This window comes from Tetrahymena thermophila, assembly GCF_000189635.1.
Source record: "Tetrahymena thermophila SB210 genomic scaffold scf_8254034, whole genome shotgun sequence".
NCBI lineage: Eukaryota > Ciliophora > Oligohymenophorea > Hymenostomatida > Tetrahymenidae > Tetrahymena > Tetrahymena thermophila.
In genome coordinates, this window is record NW_002476025.1 from 207,196 (window position 1) to 231,268 (window position 24,073).

At 21.9% G+C, this 24,073-nt stretch overlaps 5 protein-coding genes across 5 annotated transcripts; 3 read left to right on the forward strand and 2 right to left on the reverse strand. All coding sequences in view use genetic code 6, as the record gives it.

The window, feature by feature from the left end:
• Window positions 1-4,597: 4,597 nt before the first annotated feature.
• Window positions 4,598-5,833, reverse strand: TTHERM_00852970 (zinc finger, C3HC4 type (RING finger) protein; the record flags this gene model as incomplete). Its single annotated transcript, XM_001026303.2, has 3 exons — window positions 4,598-5,085; window positions 5,425-5,655; window positions 5,707-5,833. The coding sequence occupies 3 exons, from the start codon at window positions 5,831-5,833 to the stop codon at window positions 4,598-4,600; spliced, it is 846 nt and encodes a 281-aa protein (XP_001026303.2).
• A 2,678-nt stretch (window positions 5,834-8,511) lies between these two features.
• On the reverse strand, window positions 8,512-9,858 carry TTHERM_00852980 (zinc finger, C3HC4 type (RING finger) protein; the record flags this gene model as incomplete). Its single annotated transcript, XM_001026304.2, has 2 exons — window positions 8,512-8,957; window positions 9,168-9,858. The coding sequence occupies 2 exons, from the start codon at window positions 9,856-9,858 to the stop codon at window positions 8,512-8,514; spliced, it is 1,137 nt and encodes a 378-aa protein (XP_001026304.2).
• A 1,257-nt stretch (window positions 9,859-11,115) lies between these two features.
• Window positions 11,116-13,608, forward strand: TTHERM_00852990 (selenoprotein O). Its single transcript, XM_001026305.4, has 7 exons — window positions 11,116-11,295; window positions 11,362-11,535; window positions 11,589-11,685; window positions 11,737-11,995; window positions 12,049-12,238; window positions 12,288-12,866; window positions 12,928-13,608. Exons 1-7 carry the CDS (start codon window positions 11,152-11,154, stop codon window positions 13,387-13,389), a joined length of 1,905 nt encoding a protein of 634 aa, XP_001026305.3. The 5' UTR covers window positions 11,116-11,151; the 3' UTR covers window positions 13,390-13,608.
• A 799-nt stretch (window positions 13,609-14,407) lies between these two features.
• On the forward strand, window positions 14,408-19,293 carry TTHERM_00853000 (hypothetical protein; the record flags this gene model as incomplete). Its single annotated transcript, XM_001026306.2, has 5 exons — window positions 14,408-14,912; window positions 15,077-16,620; window positions 16,716-17,053; window positions 17,270-18,358; window positions 18,543-19,293. The coding sequence occupies 5 exons, from the start codon at window positions 14,408-14,410 to the stop codon at window positions 19,291-19,293; spliced, it is 4,227 nt and encodes a 1,408-aa protein (XP_001026306.2).
• A 1,123-nt stretch (window positions 19,294-20,416) lies between these two features.
• On the forward strand, window positions 20,417-23,161 carry TTHERM_00853010 (transmembrane protein, putative; the record flags this gene model as incomplete). The annotated part of the gene is made up of 3 exons (XM_001026307.2): window positions 20,417-21,373; window positions 21,520-22,915; window positions 23,013-23,161. 3 exons carry the CDS (start codon window positions 20,417-20,419, stop codon window positions 23,159-23,161), a joined length of 2,502 nt encoding a protein of 833 aa, XP_001026307.2.
• Window positions 23,162-24,073: the final 912 nt, after the last annotated feature.

Consider the following 24,073-nt stretch of genomic DNA (forward strand, 5'->3'; position numbering starts at 1 on the left):
CTTTCATGTTTGTTACTTTATACTTTCTCTTCTTTTTTCTTTTTACAACCAAATATCTTTATATAAATTACTATTTCTATGTATTTTAGAATGTATACTTAACTATCTTATCATATTAAAATATTCTTTAATTTATTATTAATCTTATTTATCCTAAAATCTCCTTCACTATATTTATGAAACAAAAAATACAAATCTTAAAATAAATATACGATTTCTACTTACTTACTATTTTACTCACATACTTATTTTGTTTATTGGCTCAATACTATTTAGTTTTATAAATGATTATTTTAATTTCTTATACTTTACTGATAAAAATATTTTTAAAACTCAAATATAATAATAAAAAAGTTAATTTGATTATAAAATTTTTAAAACATTTTCTTGTTAAAAAGCTTATCTTTATACAGAACTTTTTCATTAAATATTAATATCTATTTTAACTCAATATTTAATTTACATCCTAAAAGATTTATTTTCAAATAAACTACAAATTCAAAAGAGCTTTGGAAACCTAATTAAGTATAATAAATACCTTACGAAATTTAAGTGTATTTCTTAATTGCAAAATTTGATGTTATAAATGTATCCAAATTATAAAAATAATACTTGAATATATTAAAGTTTATCTAATTTAAAATAAATGTGTATAAACCTAAAATAATATTGGTTTATCAACAATATTTCAAACTAATCAAATCATATTAAAATGCTTTTCTTTAATAAAATCAAAAGTTAATTGATCAAAATCATATTGTTTAAATTTTTTTTAATTAAATTAAAACAAAATAAATGGAAGAATTTCTTGCTCTTTTAAAAGAGAAATTCATATTTTTTAACAAATAAAATAATAAATAAATAAAGAAGATTTTATTCTAAAAAAATATTCAGACATTTACTAGTAAACAAATAAAAATATATGTTTATTTTTATTAAGTAATAAAATTAGCTGTTAATTATCATTTTGTAATAATTTTATTTTAATTTTTGACCTAAAGCTAATTTAGGGTATTTACTCTGTAGCAGTATAAAATCCTATATAATATCAATTTTTAAATCTAATACTTTGAAAATAGTTTAATCTATTTAATCTTTATTTCAAATAAATTTACAATCTAAAATTAATAAAAATGTAATGTTTTTAATATCTAAAAAATTTGTAGAATACTAGGTACTAGCTCGTTTTAAAGTTTTAACTGATTCATTTTAATTATCAAAATATTAAAATTTAGATTTAAATAATAAAAATACTATATTGACTGTCACTTCAATTTTGTTGTTCATAAGCATTTAATTAACATTAAATAAGTGTCTAATATAAATTAAGACACTTTAAATTGATCTTATTTTAAAATTTTGAATTAAAAGCTATCTTAAGGGCGCTAGCTCCGGTGAGCAGTAATAAATCCTCATTAATATCAATTGGTTCAACTCCAATGGTGCCCCCCTTTTTTATTTTAATTTTTAACATATTAAATAAATTTAGAATGAGATTAATATAATTAACAAATCTAAAAGAACAATTGCTACTGTTAAAACGGAAGTTTAAGTTAGTTAAAAATATAAGTTATTAAAATAAGAAAATATATTTTATGTCACAGATAAATTATTTTTTTTTAAATTAAAAAAATTTAGATCAAATAAAAATCTTTTGAAAATTTTAATTACTAAAATTTACTATTTAATTAATTGTAAGTTATTGTCTAACATTATTTAAGACACTTTAAATTAATCTTATTTTAAAATTTTGAATTAAAAGCTATCTTTAGGGTGCTAGCTCCGGTGAGCAGTAATAAATCCTCATTAATATCAATTGGTTCAACTCTAATGGTGCCCCCCTTTTTTCCTTTTAATTTTTAACAATTTAAATAAATTTAGAAAGAGATTAATATAATTTAAAAAATCGAATATAACATTTTTTACTGTTAAAATGGAAGTTTAAGTTAATTAAAAATATTTTATAATTAGATAATATATATATTTTATGTTTAAAAATCGAAGAGTTAAATTATTTTTTTTTAAATAAAAAAAATTAAGATAAAATAAAAATCTTTTCAATATTTTAATTACTAAAATTTAGTATTTAATTAATTGTAAGTTTTTGTCTAACATTATTTAAGACACTTTAAATTGATCTTATTTTAAAATTTTAAATTAAAAGCTATCTTAAGGGCGCTAGCTCCGGTGAGCAGTAATAAATCCTCATTAATATAAATTGGTTCAACTCCAGTGGTGCCCCCCTTTTTTACTTTTAATTTTTAACAATTTAAATAAATTTAGAAAGATTAAGATTAATTTTAAATTAAATTAAACAAGTATTATAATAGTTAAAATGTAAATATAAGTTAATTAAATTATAAATAAAAAGTAATAAAATATATTTTAAATTTAAAAACTGTTGAATGAAATACATTATTTATAATATTATATTAAAGGAAATAAAGTTATATTTAATAAAAACTATCCTTCTAATCTTTTCAAAAATATCTCTTGTATAATTTAATTAACAAATTTTACTATTTAATTAAATGTAATTTATTATCTAACATTATTTTAGACACTTTAAATTAATCTTATTTTAAAATTTTGAATTAAAAGCTATCTTAAGGGCGCTAGCTCCGGTGAGCAGTAATAAATCCTCATTAATATCAATTGGTTCAACTCCAATGGTGCCCCCCCTTTTTTATTTTTTATTTTTAATTTTTAACAATTTAAATAAATTTAGAAAGATTAAGATTAATTTTAAATTAAATTAAACAAGTATTATAATTGTAGTTAATTAAATTATTAATAAAAAGTAATAAAATATATTTTGAATTTAAAAACTGTTGAATGAAATACATTATTTATAATATTATATTAAAGCAAATAAAGTTATATTTAATAAAAACTATCCTTCTAATCTTTTCAAAAATATCTCTTGTATAATTTAATTAACAAATTTTACTATTTAATTAAATGTAATTTATTATCTAACATTATTTTAGACACTTTAAATTAATCTTATTTTAATATTTTGAATTAAAAGCTATCTTAAGGGCGCTAGCTCCGGTGAGCAGTAATAAATCCTCATTAATATCAATTGGTTCAACTCCAATGGTGCCCCCCCTTTTTTTTAATTTTTAAGACTTTAAATAAATTTTGAAATACTAAGATTAATTTTAAATTAAATTAAACATGTATTTATTATAGTTAATATGTAAATATAAGTTACTTAAATTATTAATAAAAGTAATAAAATATATTTAGAATTTAAAAACTGTTGAAGTAGATTATTTATTATATTATATTAAAATAAATTAAGCTCTATTTAATAATAAATATCCTTCCAATCTTTTCAAAAATATCTCTTGTGTTATTTAATTAACAAAATTTACTTTTTAATTAATTGTAAACTATTGTTTAACTCTATATAAGACGCTTTAAATTAATCTTAAATTAAAATTTTGATTTAAAAGCTATCTTAAGGGCGCTAGCTCCGGTGAGCAGTAATAAATCCTCATTAATATCAATTGGTTCAACTCCAGTGGTGCCCCCCTTTTTTATTTTTTATTTTTAATTTTTAACAATTTAAATAAATTTTTGAAAGATTATAATTACTTTTAAAAGATAATATTATTAAATGAATAGAATAAAACATTTATTTCTATTAAAATGTTAATTTATAAAAATTACAAATTAAAATAATAAAAAATATTTTATGATTAAAAAGTGTAGAGATAAATTATTTTTTTTTAAATATTAAAGCAAATTATGCTCTATTTAGTAAAAACTACTCGTCCTATTATTTGAAATAAAAATATCTTGAACATTTTAATTTATAAAATTCACTTTTTAATTAACATTAAAAATGTGTCTAATAAAATTAAAGACGCTTTAAATTGATCTTATTTTAAATATTTGAATTAAAATCTATCTTAAGGGCGCTAGCTCCGGTGAGCAGTAATAAATCCTCATTAATATCAATTGGTTCAACTCCAATGGTGCCCCCCATTTTTTTAAAAACTATATTTTTAATAAATATTTTACTATTTTAAAAATAACTAAAACTTTTACTTTCCTTAGAAGTATTTATTATAGTTAAACTCTAATAATGTATTTAAAATATTTTATATTTAAGCAATTAGAAGCTAATAACTTTCTAATAATTATATTAAAATAAAGTATTTAACCTAATTAAAGATAAAGGAAATTAACCTATTAAATGGATAATATCTAATATCATATCGTAAATTTAGACTGTTTTCAAAACTTATTTTGATATTAATAAATTTAAATTTATTTTGTTCATTTACTAAAGTATATTTTAAATATTATGTTTTTAATTTAAATTATACAAGATTAAAAATTTATGTAATTTTTTAAAGATATTTAAACAATAATACATAATTATTTTAATTTAAGATAATTTAAATAGGTGATTTTCTTTGTCATCTTTTTGAGTTTTAAATAACAAATATTTATAATAAGAAAAATTGATTTAATAAAGTAAATTTTTTTCTTAATTAAATTAGTTTTTATTATAAATATTAAATAAATAAATTATATATATAAAACTCTTTGATTATATTTACAAAAGGCATTTTTTTAAATTTCAATTTTACTAATTTTCGATTGAATTTATTTGAGAATTAGACTGATTTTGTTATTAATTTATTTAGTTTTCATTTTAAATTTAATTATTTTATCCATTATTTTCTTGAGACTCTAAATCATTATTTACTTGAGAAAAATTTTGATTATCAAGAACTAAATATGATGGAGCTCCATTAGTAGAGCGAATATCATCTATTATTTTTCCAAGCTCTTTCCTGCATAGAGGACATGATGGTGATATTTTAAACCATGTTTTAATACAGTTTGAATGAAAGTGATGAAGAGAACTACATGGAAGAATTTTTATATTTACTCCAAGTGCATAATCTATTCTACAAATAGAGCAAGAGTGTTCATCTCCTTATAAAGTATTAGGGTGATATTTAAAGCTCTAAATTATTTTTAAGCACTATAAATTTTTGATCCTCTTCTATTTATTTTGTTTCATCAATTTTATAGGTAATAAGCATACAATAAATGGCATAGCTTTTAATTTAATAAAAAAATTTAATTTATTTTCCAAATAAAACTGAAATTTTAATATGGTTTTTTATGTAAATATCTATTTTTAAAAAGGAAATTAATCCTATTTAAATTTATTTATTTAAAGCGTTTTTGTCTCTCAACAATTTAAAAGCTAAAAGCTAAATTTGGATTTCAAATTAGAAATATTTAAAAAGCAATATTTGTTTGTATTTTTCAAAACTTTTTAGAATTAAAAATATTAAAATTAAATGTTTGAAATGATTATTTGATGATTTAATATAAAAAAATACTAAAAATAGTGTTTTAAATTTTAAGGAATTAAAATGTATTTAGTCTTACATATTATTGCTATTAGGACTAGTTAAAAGGCATTTTTGCGAGAAATGCAAAGTAGAACTATACTCCAGAACATAATCCATGCTGATGAGAATTAGCAATCATCACTAAAGCCTTCTGTTTTGTTCAGACTTAGCATAAATCTAAAGTAGTCATTTATTGAAAAAAATACAACTCCAAGAATAGCAAGTGTTAAGTCACCAATAGTTAATATAATATCAATATACCAATACCCTTTCTTGTAATATTTGAAATGCTATTTGATAATCTATTCTAAGATCTTACGTTTTTTTATTCTTTCTTTTCTGGAAAGTTAATAGTAGGGATCCTCATCACCTAAAAATATCACTTCATGAAGCTGCTCAGCAAAATAGAAAACTTTTTGGGTGTTGTAAGCAGGATATATAACCATTATATAAAATATTAATTAGATAAAGAAAATAATAGATGAGCAGAGCATCCAAGTTGCGAGATAACAGTCACTACACTAGCGAATATATTAAACTGTAAAAAGAGAGAATAAAAGTAAATTCATGGCCAGAGCTACAATGTAGTAAATTTTAAACTCTTTAATAAGCTAAGAAAAAATATAATTGGGTATTTTCCTATTTAAGAGATTCTATTATTAAACTAGAGATACATTTAAATCATCAATTTCATTCATATTTTAAACTATTAAGCAGTTGATTGACTAAACTTTTTTTTCTTCTATTTGCTTATATAAAAATATGTATTTTCAGTCTTGAGATTGCTTGCTTGCTTTATAGCCAATTACTGATTTATTTTTTTTTGTTAAATTATTTCTTCTATGTAAAACTAATCTTTGAGATATATTGAATTATCTATATAAATGAATGACTCTGTTAGATTCAACGATGTACTTCAAAAAATTTTTACTAGCCTATTAATTTTTTAGTTGTTTGCAAAATTTTTTTGATGTCTAGGATTTATAACTCAGAAGATAAGCAAAATAAAATATCAATAAAATATATAATATGCTTAAAGAAAATATCTAGTTGAAGTCTAATAATTATTCTAATCAATAATTATTATGATAAACTATTTAGAGAAAGATTTCTTAAATAGACTCTGATTTAGTTATTATGGATGGAGTCGATATCTTTACAGAGTTTCTTTTAGGAGAGATTTTTTGATATTAATTTTTTGTTTTTCCTTTAATTATAAATGAAAATTGTCAAAATATAAATAAATAAAGATATTTATTTTGATGGAATTAAAATTTAAATATAGTTCTAATCAATTAATATATTAAGATAAGTGTAATGTATATAAAAGAAGATAACATAATCTTTGTAAATTAGCTAAGTTTGTGTGTATGGATGTATATAAATCAAAAGATCGACCGACTTTAATTAAAATCAGAGGCAAGAAAAGTATTGAGATAATTAATTTCCTTATTAATTTATTGATTCAAAAAAGTTCTCTCAACTATTTTTGATAAATTCTAACCTTAAAAATTGAAGTTAATTAATAATATTATTACTGCTTATCTAAAAATATTATGTTGTAACTACTTATTAATTCAATTTCATTCAAACTAAAAATTAATTCATACATAAACTAAAATGATTGAAAGATATCCTAGAAGCGCGATAATATATATTTCAAATTGTACAAATATAATCTTCAAAAAAAATAAGATATGCAATACTGCGCTAATTATGACGTCATCTATTAAAATCATCTAGCCCAAAATTTTTCGAAATATTCTTTTCAATTTTCTATTTGAGTGATCCTTTTCAATTTAATTCCACGAATGAATTGATAAATTCTTTTTTTAAGGAAATCAAACACACATAAATAAATAGATATATAAAATATTCAAAGTAAGATTATCTTTTGAATTTACAGGCTTACTTATTTTAAGTACAGAGTTGACTTTATTTTTTATAAAAGAATATTTTCTTATACTATTAGTCTTAAGTAAGAGTTAAAATTTTCCAAAGGAAAACATAATCTTTAACTTACAAGAAATTAGGGAATAATGAATTGTAAGCTTAATCTATAATTGACAAAGTATATAAAATTTCATCACCAAAATACTTTAAACATTCAAAATTTAAGTAAAAATCCTACATTAGAATGTTTCTATAAGCCATATAAAAATCATCTGGTTAATTAGAGATTGCATCAACATTACATTTTTACTCTAACATTGATTAACTACATCTAACCTTAAAAATAGATTATATTTTTCTTGAAAAGTTTTATTATAAAGTAATATAACCGTTTTATTTAATTATAATATGTTGCAATTACTAAAATATTATTTGTTATTTAACAACATTTAAATTTTCCATAAAGTTCTAAAAAGTGAAAAAGTATTCGATTTCTAAATTATTTGTGGTTTTTATCATAACCAATTATTATAAAAAGAAAATTTAGTAATATATATAACAAATTTAATCATTAAAAACAAATATTTTTAAATATTTCCTATATTTTTAAGAATCATAATTAATAAGCAATATATCCAAATAGATATATGGTCTGAGTCTTATCAATATCTTAATTATTAAACATAAATCAATTAAATATAGAGATAATTAATTATCTAGTTTAAATAAATAAAATGAAATTGTTTTTTATTTATCTTAACTAAATATAAATAAACATTTTTCTGGATAAGTTTTTTTATAAAGTATTTAATAGAAAAAATTGAATTAATTTTAACATTGAATTATTTTAACCTTTTTTTTAATTAAAAAATATTTAATCTTGAAAAGGTTGTTTAAAAAGTTTTACAGTTTATAATCTTAATTAAATTTCCCTATTTATCATTCAAAGCATTTACAAATAATTCTCATCTTTTTTTCTAATTATAATTTGGATTTTATTTATTCAAATCATTGATTATTTTTATATTTAATTGTTGGTTTGAATTTTAAAAATGGAATAGCTATTTTATTTATTGTGATTCCTTTATTTAATTCTATTAATTGGATAATATTACACATTTATTTATATATAATAAACTAATACTTTAAGATGAATAAATAATTTCTTTTTTATCAATAATAAACTAAAACGTTGAGACTAATAATTAAAGTGATTGATTACTTTATAAATTCATTACATATCTACTTAATTATTTTAGTTTATATTATTGTCGAGATTATTATCGTTTCTTTATTCTTAATTTTGGTTATTATTGTCAAACGAATGGGCTATTTACTCAATAACAAGATAAGAATTTGCATCATTTGTTGATCTAATATCTTCTATTATTTGTCCAAGCTCTTTCCTACATAATGGGCAAGTAGAAGAGATTTGAAACCATGCTTTTATGCAAGAAGAATGAAAATGATGAAGGTCGCTACAGGGAAGAATTTTTAAGCTGTCTCCCATAACATAATCCATTCTGCATATAGTGCATGTATGTTCATCACCTTTTATTAAATGGGGATCATACTTAACACTATTTAGTACCTTAAGGAAATTAAAGTTCATTTTCTACTTATTTTAATCTTATTTAATCCATTTAATTGGTATATAGAATATCAAGACAGGTAGAGCTTTTTTTAAAAAATAAATATAAAATTAATTATTTTGTTTCAGTCAAATGGTTTATTTGTTATATGTTTTATCTTTTTATTTGTATTTGTTAAATTTTAAAAAATATATTTTCTGAAATAGATAGATAGTCAGTCATATTAGAGTAATTAATGAATAAATATCTATTGTAGTAATTTAATTATAATAAATTAATTTATATTTTATATTACCAAAAAGAAGCAATATAGCTATTGAGATTGTTTATTTTCGAGAAATAATCAGCAAAATCATACACCAGAAAATAATCCAAACATCAGCAAATTCGCAATCTTATTTAATTGTTGAAGATTTTTAAGATGAGAACATATATTTAAAGTAGTCATTTTTAGAAAAGTAGATTAATCCAAGTATAATAAGTCCCAAATCACAAATTGTTAACAAATAATCTATATATCGATATATCTTGTGATAATTTTTAAAATGTGCTTTAATTAAGTTTTCAATTCTTTTACGCATCTTACGCCTTTAACGCTTATCTAATTAAAAGTAATATTCTTCCTCACCTACAAAAATAACTTCATGCAGTTGCTCTGCAAAATAGTATGTCTTCGATTTATTGTAAGAAGGCAAAATGACCAAAATATAAAAAATAAATTATAGTGAAAAAATAACTGCAGCATATATCATCCATATATTTAAATCTTTGGTATTGCAAGCACTTATGTATTAAACATAAAATAATGCAGCAAATAACAAATTCATTACAATAGCAGCCAAATAATATAATTTAAATTCCTTCAAGAGCTGACTAAAAAGCTATGTAGTTTTCATATCATTTTATTAATTTTGCCCATTCATCAAGGGGTTATGAATACTTTGAACATGATTTATATAGTTATTCCTATTGTTATTAGACTGCATTTGTTTAGTATACTTATTTATGCACTTCAATATTTAAAATAACTAAAGGAATATCTAACTTATTAAATTATTTCAAATACATTATTTATGGAATGAATTAGCAAATTGATAAGTAAACAAAATTATACATACTTACCTAAAAAAACAATAAGGATTAAATAATAGTTAAAAACACATTTTTAGTATTTTAAAAATTTAGCAAAATAAATTTGTATTAAAAATTTGTTGAATTAATCTATATTTAAATAAATTTAATAATCAAAAAGATATTTAGTTCTATGCAAAAATAAGAATAATACCTGATAAAGAAAGAAATATTTACTACTTTATATGAGAATAATTTCAAAATTTTAACTTTAAAAAATAAATCTTTTATAAATTGATAATTTTATACTAATTAAAATATTCTTTTACATATTAATTAAGAAAACTATTTATTTTTTCAATTAACAAATCCTTTTTATTTTAAAAAATGAATTTAAATGTGTTATTAATATTGATTAACAAATTTTTTTTCTAAATAAATAACTTTAATAAATTTTATTATTTTAGAAAATCATTTAACTAAATTCTTAATAGCTCAAATCATTCAAAGAAAAATATCAAACTATAATCCTTCCATTTATTTTATTTATTTTTTTTTGAATAAAAAATATTAAAATTTAAAAAAATTACAATTTAAATAAAATTTTTTTAATACCTATTTTCATTTTTTATAAAATAAATGAAAGCATTGAATTCTCGAAAAGAAAAATGTATTTATTAGATAGATAGATAGATAGATAGATAGATAGATAGATAGATAGATAGATAGATAGATAGATGAATACTTATGCATTTATTAAAACCAATTTATAGCTAAAGTTTTTTTGGGATAAACTTAAATAAAGAAAATCTATAATTAAATATTAAAAATGTCTTTTATTGATGTAATGAGTTTATATTTATGGTTTCTAAATAATTTAATTTAAATCATTAATTAAATTAAATATTTCCACTTTAAAAAGTATTACTTAAAGATAAGAGAAATTATTATTTTGGATTGAAAATATTTATGAATTTAAAGGATTTTGTATTAAAAATTATAAATAAAATATTGATTTGTTCAACACATTTTTTTATAGAAAAGATATATGTTTTCACATAATTTGCTTCTAGTAAAAAAGAAATTTCATAAGATTTTACTCAAAAATATTAATGAATTTGTTTGCATATATACTATTCCCAAATTAAATTACATATATACATACATAAAATTGTATATCTAAAAAACATTAATTTTGTAAATAATTAATGCTAATTAGTAAAAAAATAATAAATAAATTCTTAAGTTATAGGGTAATGCAGTAGAAATCATCTATACATAAACTCCAATTTTTAAATCTAGCATTTAATTCTCTTCCTGTAGAAGAAAATAAAGATAACACTCCTCATCAAGTAAATTGTTTTGCTTTTATTTTGTGATTTTCAAAACAAATTCTAATTGATTCATGATTTTATTAGGTAAGAGGAGCATTTTACTCAAAAGTTAAACCACAAGTCCGTAAGAACCCTAAAATAGTATCTCTAAGTGAATCTGCTTTGAATTTGTTAGACTTAAGCAAAGAAGAAGTTCTAAAAGACGAAAAAGAATCTGCTGAGATTTTAACTGGAAATGTGATTCCTTCAAATGCATAAGTATGCTACTTTTAATTAATTTTTAAGATAGAATAATAAATTCAAAAATATAGCCAATCGCGCATTGTTATTGTGGCCACCAATTCGGTTCATGGGCAGCATAATTAGGAGATGGTAGAGCTATTAGTTATGGAGATATCAGAAATTAGAGTAAAATTATATCAAATACTTAAAACATTTTTAATTTTTATACTAATGTAGAAGGAGAAATTATAGAATTGTAGTTAAAAGGTAGTGGTATTACACCTTACTCTCGATTTGCTGATGGAAATGCTGTGCTAAGATCATCAATAAGAGAATACCTTTGTAGTGAAGCAATGCATTTTTTAAATATCCCAACTACTAGAGCAGCATCAATTACAATTACTGAAGATTAAGCTATGAGAGATCCCTTGTATAATTAGTAAATAGTTTATGAAAAATGTGCAGTTGTTTTAAGGTTATCTCCTACTTTTATTAGGTAATTTTATTATATGTTCATGAATTAAAACAATTAATGAATATGTTAAATAGATTTGGTTCATTCTAGATTTGCAATAAATAAGGTCCAAGTGAAGGATTAGGAGAATAAATGATTCCTGAGTTATTAGATTTTATAATTAAAAATCACTACCCAGAATTCAATGGCAAAGAAGATAAATATATGCTTTTTTTGCAAGAAATTACTAAAAGAACAGCTCAATTAGTAGCAAAATGGCAATCTGTAATTTTATTTTTTCATTTATTCAATATTTAATGAGTTGATAAATTAGGTCGGATTTTGTCATGGAGTTCTTAATACTGATAACATGAGTATTGTAGGAGTAACTATAGATTACGGGCCTTTTGGATTTATGGAGCATTTTGATAAAAAGCATATCTGTAATCACTCAGATAAAGAAGGATATTACTGTTATCAGAACTAACCAAGTGCATGTAAATGGAATCTTCTTAGATTAATAGAGGGTATAAAATGGGCAGTAAACGAAGAATAAGCTAAAGAATATGTCATTCAAAATTTCGATAAAATATATTATGATCACTATTATACTTTGATGAGAAGAAAAATAGGATTGTTTAGAGAGGATTTGTATGAAAAAAATTTATAATTAGACAAGAAAATCATCAATAACTTAATGGATTATATGGATTCTTCTGGAAGTGAATTTACTAATTTCTTTAGAAAACTAAGCCAAATAAAGTTATCAAAGGAATCTTTTGATGAAAATGGAAATGTTAAAATTGAGTAATCTGATTAAGAACTTATAAAAGATTTGCTAGGCTTTTCAGCATAAAAGGACTCAATAATAGAAAGATAAAAACCTATGTTTGATGAATCACAACTATTCTAAGTAAATAATTTAAATTGAGAAAATAATTTTTTTATTTATCTTAAAAAAAATTAATAAATAGATTAAAAATCTTTAGAAGTCTAATCCTATGGTTTTAGCGATGAAAGGTATTACTGAGAAATTCATACAAGAATAAGAGGAAAAACTTGAGAAGTATTTTGAAATAAAAGATTTAACTGAAGAAGAATACATAGAAAATAATGAATCATCACTAAGAATTTGGTTTAAGCTTTATAAAAAAAGATTGGCTGAAGAAATTTAAGGAGATAGTATTGATTTTGATTTAATTAATCTAGAGAGAAAATAAAAAATGGACTCAGTTAACCCAGCAGTAGTTCTAAGAAATTATATGGCTTAGTAAGTTATTGAATAAGCTGAAAAGGGAGATTATAGTGGAATTGAAAAGTTATTAAAGGTATTATCAAGGCCTTATGAAGACGTCAAAGAAAATGATTAAGAAATAAAAATTTGTAAAATTACTCCTGGCTGGGCGTCAAAATTGTGTGTAAGTTGTTCATCATGATTATTTTCTTTGATTTAAAAATCATAAATTTGTGGAGTGATTATAAAAGTAAAACTTATTAATATAATAATAATAATTAAATAAATAATATATATATTGTTTTCTTCAATTTTTCTTTAATTTGTAGCCAGCTTAAGTTAGGTTTAATCTCATGTATTACTTTAGCTGCTTTAAAGTTAATTACAATAGATCATGATTTAAATAAATACACTTGATTTTTTTGAAATGATATTTAAAATTTAAATAAAACTCCTTTTTATTTTTAATATTTTTAAAAATAGTAAATTATTATTTGATTTTTAGATGATCTTTTAATATTTACTTACTTTATTCTAATTCATTACAATCACTATTTATTAATTAATTAATAATGTTTGCTTAGTAGTCAGATATATTATTTTTATGTTTTTCTTTTTCTATAATTAAAATTAAACGCAAAAATTACATTTTAGATTGATTTCTTCAAGTCAAATTTGTAAAGAAACAGTCAAAAGCCTTTTTTTACCAAAAAAAAGACTATCAAATGCTAGATTTTAAATTAAAAAACAAAAAAAAACTGATAATTAAATTTAGTAAATTCTATTTTAAAATAATTTAATTTAAAAAAGCAAAAATAAATAAAATTCAAGAAAGAATCAAAAAATGGAAAATTTTATTGAAAAGATGAAAATTTAACTCCTATTTATTTAATTAATTAATTCAATCAATCGAAAAACTTAAATATTGTTAATATTACTTTTGTGTATAAATTATTTATGTGCCTTAATAATTGCCATCACATTAAAAACAATAATTATTAAAAACTAAAAGTAGATTTATTACTATCAAGTTTTATTAAAAAAATAATAAGTAGGAGTTCAAGCAAATACTAAAATTTATTTATTTATTAGAAAGCAAATAAAACAAACAAGTATTTAAAACAAACAGCATTTGACATTTATAAAAGAAAGCTTAAATTAGCTAAAAGCAGACAAAAATATAAGAATTTAATTTATTAATTTGATACAATAAAGGTCACATGAGTTTAGTAGCAAGCGATAGTCCATTAAAGCAGTAACGTTAATTTAAAATGAAGTAGGCATAAGACCTAAAAATTCTTAGATCCTCTCAAGATAATAGTTATTCTTCTATGAATGATAGTGAAACTCCAGAAAATTAGGGTAAAGCCTTCTTGAATTAAACTAATACAAAAGTAAATTTATAGCCTCACACACCTAAATCTTCTTTTAGAAATAGTAAGATAAATTTTTAATCTCTAAGAGGGTCTCCTAATTAATCATTCTACAATTCAGATGATTAACAGTAACAACCCCTTAGCAAGAATTAAGATGCAATAATTAATATTTAAGACCAATTTTAGAACTCAAACCTAAATACTTACTCTTAACCTAACAAAGGTCTTCATGATTAAGTAAATAAACCTTAGCAAATATCAAGAGATTTGAAAAGATAAACATCAAAATCCTTATATAATGATGTCAATAATGCGTCTCGCCGCTCATATTTGTAACATTTACAAAATGGTATGTGCTTAAAAAAATCTTAATAAATTATTTAAAAAATAACAGAAAATAAAATCTTTTTTCAAAAAAATTTTAATTCAGCTTTTAATGCTAGAATAAAACATTTTAATAGCCACTTATGAAGAATATTTAATTAAATTTTTATATATAAAATAACAAAATAGATGAATAAAAGCTTTTTTTGCAGGCCTTTGAAAACAGTAAATCTAATTAAGACAATAAAGCAATTATAAGCTAACCTTTAAAGCTTAATTAAATTAAATAATCTTAATCTGCAAGAAAACTTGCACCTTATAAACAACAAGTAGATGGAATAATCAAAGATAACTTATTCGTCAGCTAGGACTATGATAAATTAAAAGACATAAAGGGTTCGATAAATTAATCTCAATAATAATTTTCTTAGCAATTTAACCTTCCTAAATCTGCAAGTTCAACACCTCTTAAAAATTAATCTATTTTGAACTTAGCAGGAAGTATTTTGCTAACACCGACAAAAAGCAATAACAAAAATAATAATATAGCTTAGAGTACTATTTTTCAATCAAATAAATAATAGAATTCTGGTAAAGATATGTCAAAAAATTTTACTTATAACACGTTGGGTCAAAACTTAAATATAGATAAGCTAAAAATGCAATTTTATTAGAAATTAGGAACTTCTTCACCTTAAAATAGTTAAATTCGAATCCAAGAAGGAAGATAGATTATTATTGATGAAAAAAATTAGAAAGACTAATTGGCGTTAGGCATAAATTAAACTCTTAAGGAGATGTTAGATGAAAAAAATGTTTTTCATGAATTAATTTCACCAGAAAGTCCTGATGGCTTAATTGGTAAATCTAATAAAAATGATAATAAAATAATCTTTTCATTTCAATAAAATTAATTAAATCTAAATGGAAATTTTGGATTAAACAATTAAAATTAATCAACTCTTTCCTTTTCTCAGGCTTTGCAAACTAGGATTGGAGAAATGAATTCCTAAGGCTATGATAATACGGAGAGTTTTCATTCAACGTATAAGAATATTTATAAAATGTAGCAGCAAGCAGACCATTTTAACTAAGGCACTGATTTGCAATAAGCAATTCTATATAAGGCTTACTAATCAAATGTATTACCTCGTAAATTAGGTTTGATTTCTAAATCAGGAAGTGAGAATTCAAAAACCTAAACTATAAAAAATGGAAAAAAATATTTAAACCTTTCTCATTTAAATATTGGAAGCACTTATTAAAGCATTGTGGCATCAGCTCTTGCCCATGTAGATTTTTCTGATTTATACTCATTAAACCTCTCTAAAAATAATTTAACAAATGCATCTGTTGAACTTATCCTATAAAATTTACCAGAGAATATTACTAAAGTGGATATTTCAAATAATAATATTGGAGTGAATGGTGCAGCTTCTTTAAAATAGGCCTTCAATAGTAAAAAATATAGTCATTTGAGATACCTAAATATATCTAATAATCAGTTAGGAGATAATGGCATAAAAACATTAACTGAAGCTATTTAAAATAATACTACTATTTATTCTCTTGATCTTTCTTACAATAAATTAGGTGACTAATCTTGTATTTATTTGCAGCAAATTCTTCAAAATAATTCATATATTTAAGAACTTTATCTTTAATGGAATAAAATATCTTCAAGAGGTGGCTTATGCATTGCAGAAGGTCTAGCTTTGAATAGCAATATGAAAGTAAATTAATATAATTCACAATAAACATAAATATTAAAAAATATATTTTTTTTCTCCTGAAAATAATAATGTTTTTATTTAAAATTTAAAAAAAGGTTATTGACTTAAGCCATAATGGTCTAGGATCTTTAAGCAAATTATAAACTGGCATAAAAATTTTATAGAGCTGTTCAATAGTTGAATCAGGGATGAGACATCTAGACTTATCATACAATTAATATGTAAAGTCTGAAGCTCTGTAGATAGCAGAGATTCTTGCTAATAATAACAAGCTATTTGGGTTTCACTTTATGGGAAATTAATGCAATGCTATAATTGATCCCAGAGGTTTTATGTTTTTCTAAACAGATCAAGATATCTTAAGAAGAAATATTTTAGATTTTCATATGCAATAAAGATCAATTTAGAATGTTAATTCAACAGGTCATAATAGGTAATAAACTTTTTTAAAAATGTACTATGATAGGGGGAGAAATAAGCAAATAAAGATTATCTTCATTACCTCAAAATTACTAAATATTCTATCAAAAATTTTATAAAAATTCTCAAAATTAATTATAATTTAATATTAAATTATTTTCAACAAAAAAGTTCATTTTACCCATTAAAGAAAAAATATTAATTAAAGTAATTATTTTAAATTAATTAGAGCTTAATCTTTTGACTGTAAAACTGTTGATAATTGTTGGCTTTGTGATGGATGGCAGGAAATCAAGTTTGAAATAAAGCCAGGTTGCAGTGAGTTATTTACTGGCGAGCCTGCATTTTTACATTTAGATTTTGAGGATTACCAACCATTTTATATGGAAAAAGATTAAGATGACTAAACTAAATTTATTCTATACAGAATGTGCCCACCTGGGAGATAAATCTCATTTTTCTTTTCAGACCCTTGTAAAAATGTAGTATATTCTTCAAAAGACTACAATAGAGTGGATTTTTTTATTCCTGAGGGATTTAATACTAATTTCTTTAAAGATGATGAAGAATTAATTACAGATGGCACTCTTAAAAAGAAGTTCACAGTAAAATATCTTGATGGGTCTATAATATCGTACCCTACTCCTCCCAAAATAAATGTGATTACAACTCAACAATAAAGTCCATCAATTTTAAGTAGTGACTACGAGTCTAACATCAAATGCATCCCAAGAGAAAAAGAAATATTTTATAAAATTAATTTCAGTGATTAATGGCATAAAGGAATTTCTTTATTCAGAAACTATATTGAAGACAGTGAAGAATTAGAAGATAAATGTTTTGAAGAAGACTGGAATAATAGTAAGATATCTTATATAGTGCAGACAGTAAAAGGAAGCAACGTTGATGAATGTAAAAAAATGTTGCGCTTAGCATATCCTCAATTAAGAATAACTTACAAAATGCTCTCAGTGCACGGAATGTCAGGAGACATATTCTGCATTTCTTAGAATCCATTTTCATAATTTGTCTAAGCTACAGAAATATTTGATAACAACTATATAAAAATACGTGATATTGATTTGAATTTCACAACATCAAGTTCAAAAGCATTAAAAAATAAAACATATCGTGCACCTGATAAAACTTTAGTGCGTAATGAATTTATTGAAGTTATAGTGCGTCTTGCTGTAGATAAGTATAACAAATCAAAAATTTATGCTACTGCTCAATAAGCGATAGAAGCTGTGCTGACAAGCAATCCGTTTTTAGAATATCTCATGCAATTCGAAAACTCTCAGATTTGGAGAGATGAAAGGTATTCTTTTAATTTCAAATTAACTTTTATTCAAATAATTAACAATAATTTATTCAATTTTTTTTAAAACATGTTTTTTATTTTAACAAATTTTATAATTTTTACTATCTTGGTTTAATTAAGTAAGTACTGCCTTTCTTAGTTTTTTTCAATTTCAAATTTTTATTTAAATAATTTTAAATAGGTATTGGAATTAATAATGTGATGCCATATTTAAGAGTTATCTGGAACTTGTCAAGACTCTATGGAATTAGTATGCTGATTCAAGGAAAGGAGAGAAGAGGTATTATTCAAGTATAAAAACAATGTCGATTTATGAGTTCAAAGATTTCGTTCTTTAATTTGAATTGGTAGATGATTTCTATGCAGAAAAAGAAATTCCATTTACATATAGCTTGTCCATAATGACTTAAATTGATGAACTAAATAGTGATAGATATTTTTAAATGAATTTTGATGAATTTTTAGAGGCGTTAGCTAGGATAGCTGAAAAAAAATCAATGATTCCTGTTGGTGAAGTCGAATCATAGTATGATGAATAGGAAAGAAGGTAGCTACATTTAAGGTATAAATTAGAAAGCTTTCTTTACTCTGTTAGCCAAAAATATGATAAGCTATTTTCAAAAGACAAAAAAAAGTAGGCATTTAATCACTCTTAAGCTGCACTTGATATCAAAGGTAGCAAAAATCAGAGCAGTTATTCGAGTTGGGAGGAAGTTAAAAATGAGAAAAAAGAATAATTAAAATAAAAAATAAAAAGTGTAATAAAGGCAGATAATATCTAATAATAGCTAGAACAAAGTTTTGATGCAAAAGAACCAACAGATTTTGAAATAAAATTAGAAAATAATGACCAAAATACTCAGCAATAAAATCTATAAAATTAAATGAATTCAACAAGTAATGCTTAAGTATTTAACTTAAATAAAAAATGATTGGAATAATTTGTAAAATAAAGCTATAAATTAAGCAACTAAATAATTTTTGGTGTTTTTTATATTTTTAGAGTGAAGAAGATAAAAATAAGTTTATTTTATTTAAAAATAATCTTAAATTTTCAATAGAAAACGTTTGGAATTGTAAATTAACCAAATTGATGAAAACAAACTATTTTTAAATTGACTTTTCGAAATTTTCTTTTCTTTAAAAATTATTGTTTGTTTAATTTATGTTTATTCATTTGTTTATTTTGCTTCTGATCTATTTATTTAGATTGTTATATGTATTCTTTGAAACTTTGTGAAATCTTAATTTATTTATATGTTTAACCATAAAGATAAATATGAATTGATAATAAATTTTAATTTAGTTAATAAATATACTTCTATTATTAATTAAAAGGAGAACAAATATTGTGATAAATTAGTGGGGGCATTAATTTTAAAAGAAATTCTAATTCTTTTATGAGCTTTAAAGAAAAAATCAACAATTATAATTATTCATATTTCAGATTAGTGAATTATTTATCGATTTAGACATAATATGTTTCAGTAAGATAGAATCATTAAAATTTCTATATATTTATTAAAATAAGTATTGAAAAAACGAATTATTATTTTATTCTTTATACTAAATACTACTTTATGATGCTCTAAAAATAATAATTGGTATTTGCTTAACTCATAAATGGAGCTTCTTTTCTAATAATTAAAAGATAAATTAAAATACCTAATACTAAGTAATTTACTGGAAAAATAAATTACAGTTAGGTTTTAAATAATTAATGATACTAACTTATCATGGAATTTACTTTGTTTTATTTTTAAATTAAACAAAAAGTGACTTTTACTAAAAGAAAAACTAATTTTTCAATTTTTAAAAAGCAATAAAAAGTTAATATGAATAAAATTTTTGTGGATTATGTATTGTAGTTAGCTAGCAGTAATAGGTTTTTAAATTAATAATTACTTTACCTGTAAAAATAATAATTAATTTAATAAAATAACCAAAAAAAAATTAGGAATTGCTAATATCAAACAAAAAGTTAGATTAAAAGTAATAATTAGAAGAAGTATAATCAACAAACAAACAAGTAGAAAAATAATTAGTTAGTTATCAATGTAATTAGGTTCTTAGTTTTCTAAACCCACTTTTTTGGAACAAATTGATATATTTGGTATTGCTATTGCTATTAGATTTAACACGTCTCCTAGCCATAACACTCGCTTTGGAGGTTTCATTACGCTAGGAATTTTAGGAATCTTATTTTTTTAGCTTATATCTGTACTAGAAGTTCTATTTAAATAAGCTAACCCGCAAGTTATCTAATCAAATGATTATGTTTATCAACCAGAGCCATTTTAGATTACACCTAAAACATTCAACTTTGCTATAGGTTTGCAAGACATTAATTTTAACTAATTTATGGATGAGACTATCTATGTAGTTAAAGGTGTTTAGTAAAATTTAATTAAAACTAAAAACGAAACAACAGGAGATTATGATTAAAAATGGATCATCAAAGACATTTAGCTTGTCTAATGTACTGAAGAAAATTTTCAGATAGAAGATACACAGTAATATTTTTTATAGCAGCTCTATCAAAAAATGTACTGCTTCAATCTTGAAGAAGATAATGCAACAATTGAAGGAGAATTTTCAGCATTAATTTATAGATCAATTGTTCTACATTTTGATGAATGTATAGGAAATGGCTGCGCTACTAACCAAACAAAAATGAATTACATTAACTAGCCTACCCTTGCATTGTTTATGTCTAATAACATTATCCAAATTAAGGATAAATACAAACCTTATTAGACAATTGGAAAGAATCTTTATTGGGTATCTGGTCCAGAATTTAATAAGTATGTTACACTTAATTTTGTGAACAATTACATAAATTCGGATTTTGCTTTTTACGGAAATAAATGGCAGAAAGACAGAGTAGTGTCTCTAAGTACATCAGGAGAATCAGTTTTGCCTAGAACAAGTAATACTATGTTTAGTCTAACACTAGTTTATGAAAAGAATTTGGAAATTAATTATTACAGATCATACTTAAAGTTAGATTAGGTAGAATTAGTTTATTATCTATGTTTATTAATTACTGATTTAAATAAAAAGAAGAAATATTATTTATCATTAATTAATTTATTAATTAATACAATACAAATTCACTTAATTTTAATACCATTCAATATTTATTTACAAATAATTAGGCTTTTTCATAATTAGGTGGCCTCTTTAATGGTTTACTTGCAATTGGGTTTATAATATGTAAACCATTATCATAGCTAGAATTGAACAGAAAGTTGTTGAATTCTATCTTTAACATTAGCAAAGAAGATCAAGAAGAAATAGAAAAAGATTAGATACATGCACCAACAGCCTAATAGAAAGCTGATAGTCCTTAATAAAGAGATTAATCTTAATCTTAAGTATTAAAAGAAAGCTAAAAAATGAAAGCTTCTAAATCTGAAATAAAAAACAGTACAGATATAATAAATTAAATTAAAAATCAAGCAAATACGAAGAAAAAAGGGGAGATTAACAATGATGTCAACAACTTTTTTAAAGTTTAATTTTCTGAACTGTAAATAAAATTTAGAGATTATTTATCTTATTACTTAAGATTCTTTAAACGATTTTAATCAGTCAAGTAAAAAATTATAACGTATGGTACAGATAAGCTTTACAGCTAAATTGACATATTTTATATTATCAACAAAATGATTGAACTTGAAAAATTAAAGCATTTATTACTCAATCAGCACCAAATTAAATTATTTGAGTATTTACCAAGACCGCAACTAAGATTGCAAGATATGATCGAACAGGAAAATGCCAATAATGATCCAAATGAAAAAGAAAAATCTCCTTAAATTACTGATTTTAATATGAGCATGAACAGTCCAGATATAAAAAAGAATTAAAAAGCTAAAGAGAAAGATAAGTTTACAATTTTTGCATTAGATGATAAAGACCCTTTATAGAAAGCGCAAGATGCTTAAAGAGCATTTAATTACATTTAGAGAAGAGCCTAAAGAGGAAAGAAAAGTCAAATAGATGAAAAATTAGTCAGAATGCTTGACCCAAAGCTTGTAAATATGTTTAAAGATAATTCTTTTGATTTTGGAACATAGCCGATTAACCTCGATGAAGACTCTGATGATAATGAAGGTGAAAATGATGCTAAAAAAGGAATTGATAAGCAATCTTCTGTCCTTAAAAAAAGTATTTTCCAGGCAGATGCCACATTTAAAATAGATAAAACTATTCTTGAATAAGAAGAAGAGGAGGAAAACAAAGACTTATTTAATGTAAGCAACATCCCAATAAAATAAGATAGAAGCCAATAAAATTAAGAGGCCATAAATTAAATGGATTTAAGCTAGATAAATTAAAAGTCAGTCCTTTTATTAACTTAATCATAATCTATTACACCAAAGCAATCAGCTAAATAAAACAAAAGTAACACAAATATCTAAAAAGGAGCTTAAAACTAAGGCGATATTACAGATTATTTGGATTCTAACAATATATCTTTAACTCAGTCACCTTTCACTACAAATAGGTAGCTTTAGGATAAAAATCAAGATGGTATTTAGGAAAAAGGTAATTGATATTTCAAAATCTAAAACTTTAAAAATAAAAAATTAAAGAAAATTATTTTTAGCATTTATTAATTATTTATTTATCTCTATATTATTAGGTAAAAATGATTATTCGTAAGAAAATCATCACGATTAGTAAGATATAATTGAAGATGATAAAAGAAATGAAGGTGATGAAAATGGTATTTAAGTAACAAGACCATCTAATGCTAGAAAATATTTTGATAATTCTGATCATCATTAATGAAGAAAGGAATTTTCTTACTAGAGTAAATAAATTATTCATTTTTATTTAATATTCAATGTGTAATGAATATTTGTTCATTTTTATGTTTAAACAATTTTATTTTCTTATACTTGCAATAAATTTAAATCATTCTTTAATTCATTAATTTTTTTTTATAAATTATAATCATTTTGACATTTAGTAACATTTTTAAATAAAATTATAATTTTTATTTACAATTTTCACATAAAAAATATTTTTTTTGTTTGATTTGTTAAAAAATTGTGTGAATGTCAGTTAATAAGAAATTATTTTTTCAAATAAAAAATTTTATAATTAAACAAAAATAATAAATTAATAAGGATTAAGAAACAAAATTTTAAATCTTAATTATCATTTTACTTGACACATTTTAAATATCTCAAAACCATAAAATAGTCTAATTTTCATTAGTAAAATTTCTAAATAGTTAAGAAATTTAATAATTCGAGTGGCCTATCAATCAAAAAAAAGAAATAACTGAAAAAATTGAATTATATCAAATCCTTCACTTAATAAAAGAAAGAAAAAATAGGATTTACAAAATAATATCTTTCACAAATAAAATTTTGCGATTATTCAATATGCGATGATAAAATATTTTCATAATTTAGACTATTTATTTATCTCATAAAAAAATCATTTAAGAAAAAATAGAAAAAGGAATTTTTTACCAGCAAATATTATAATTAAATCTTATCTTAATGAATCTAAAATTTTTAAAAACAAACATACACATAAAAATTAGAATTACTCTTTGTAAAGTTATTTTAAATTATATTCTTATTAAAAAAAATAAGTAATTGATAAACTGTATTGATTAATTAATATTTAAATAGAAAAAAATACTGATTGAAAATTAATTAATTTGAATATGAGTCTTTATTATTATTT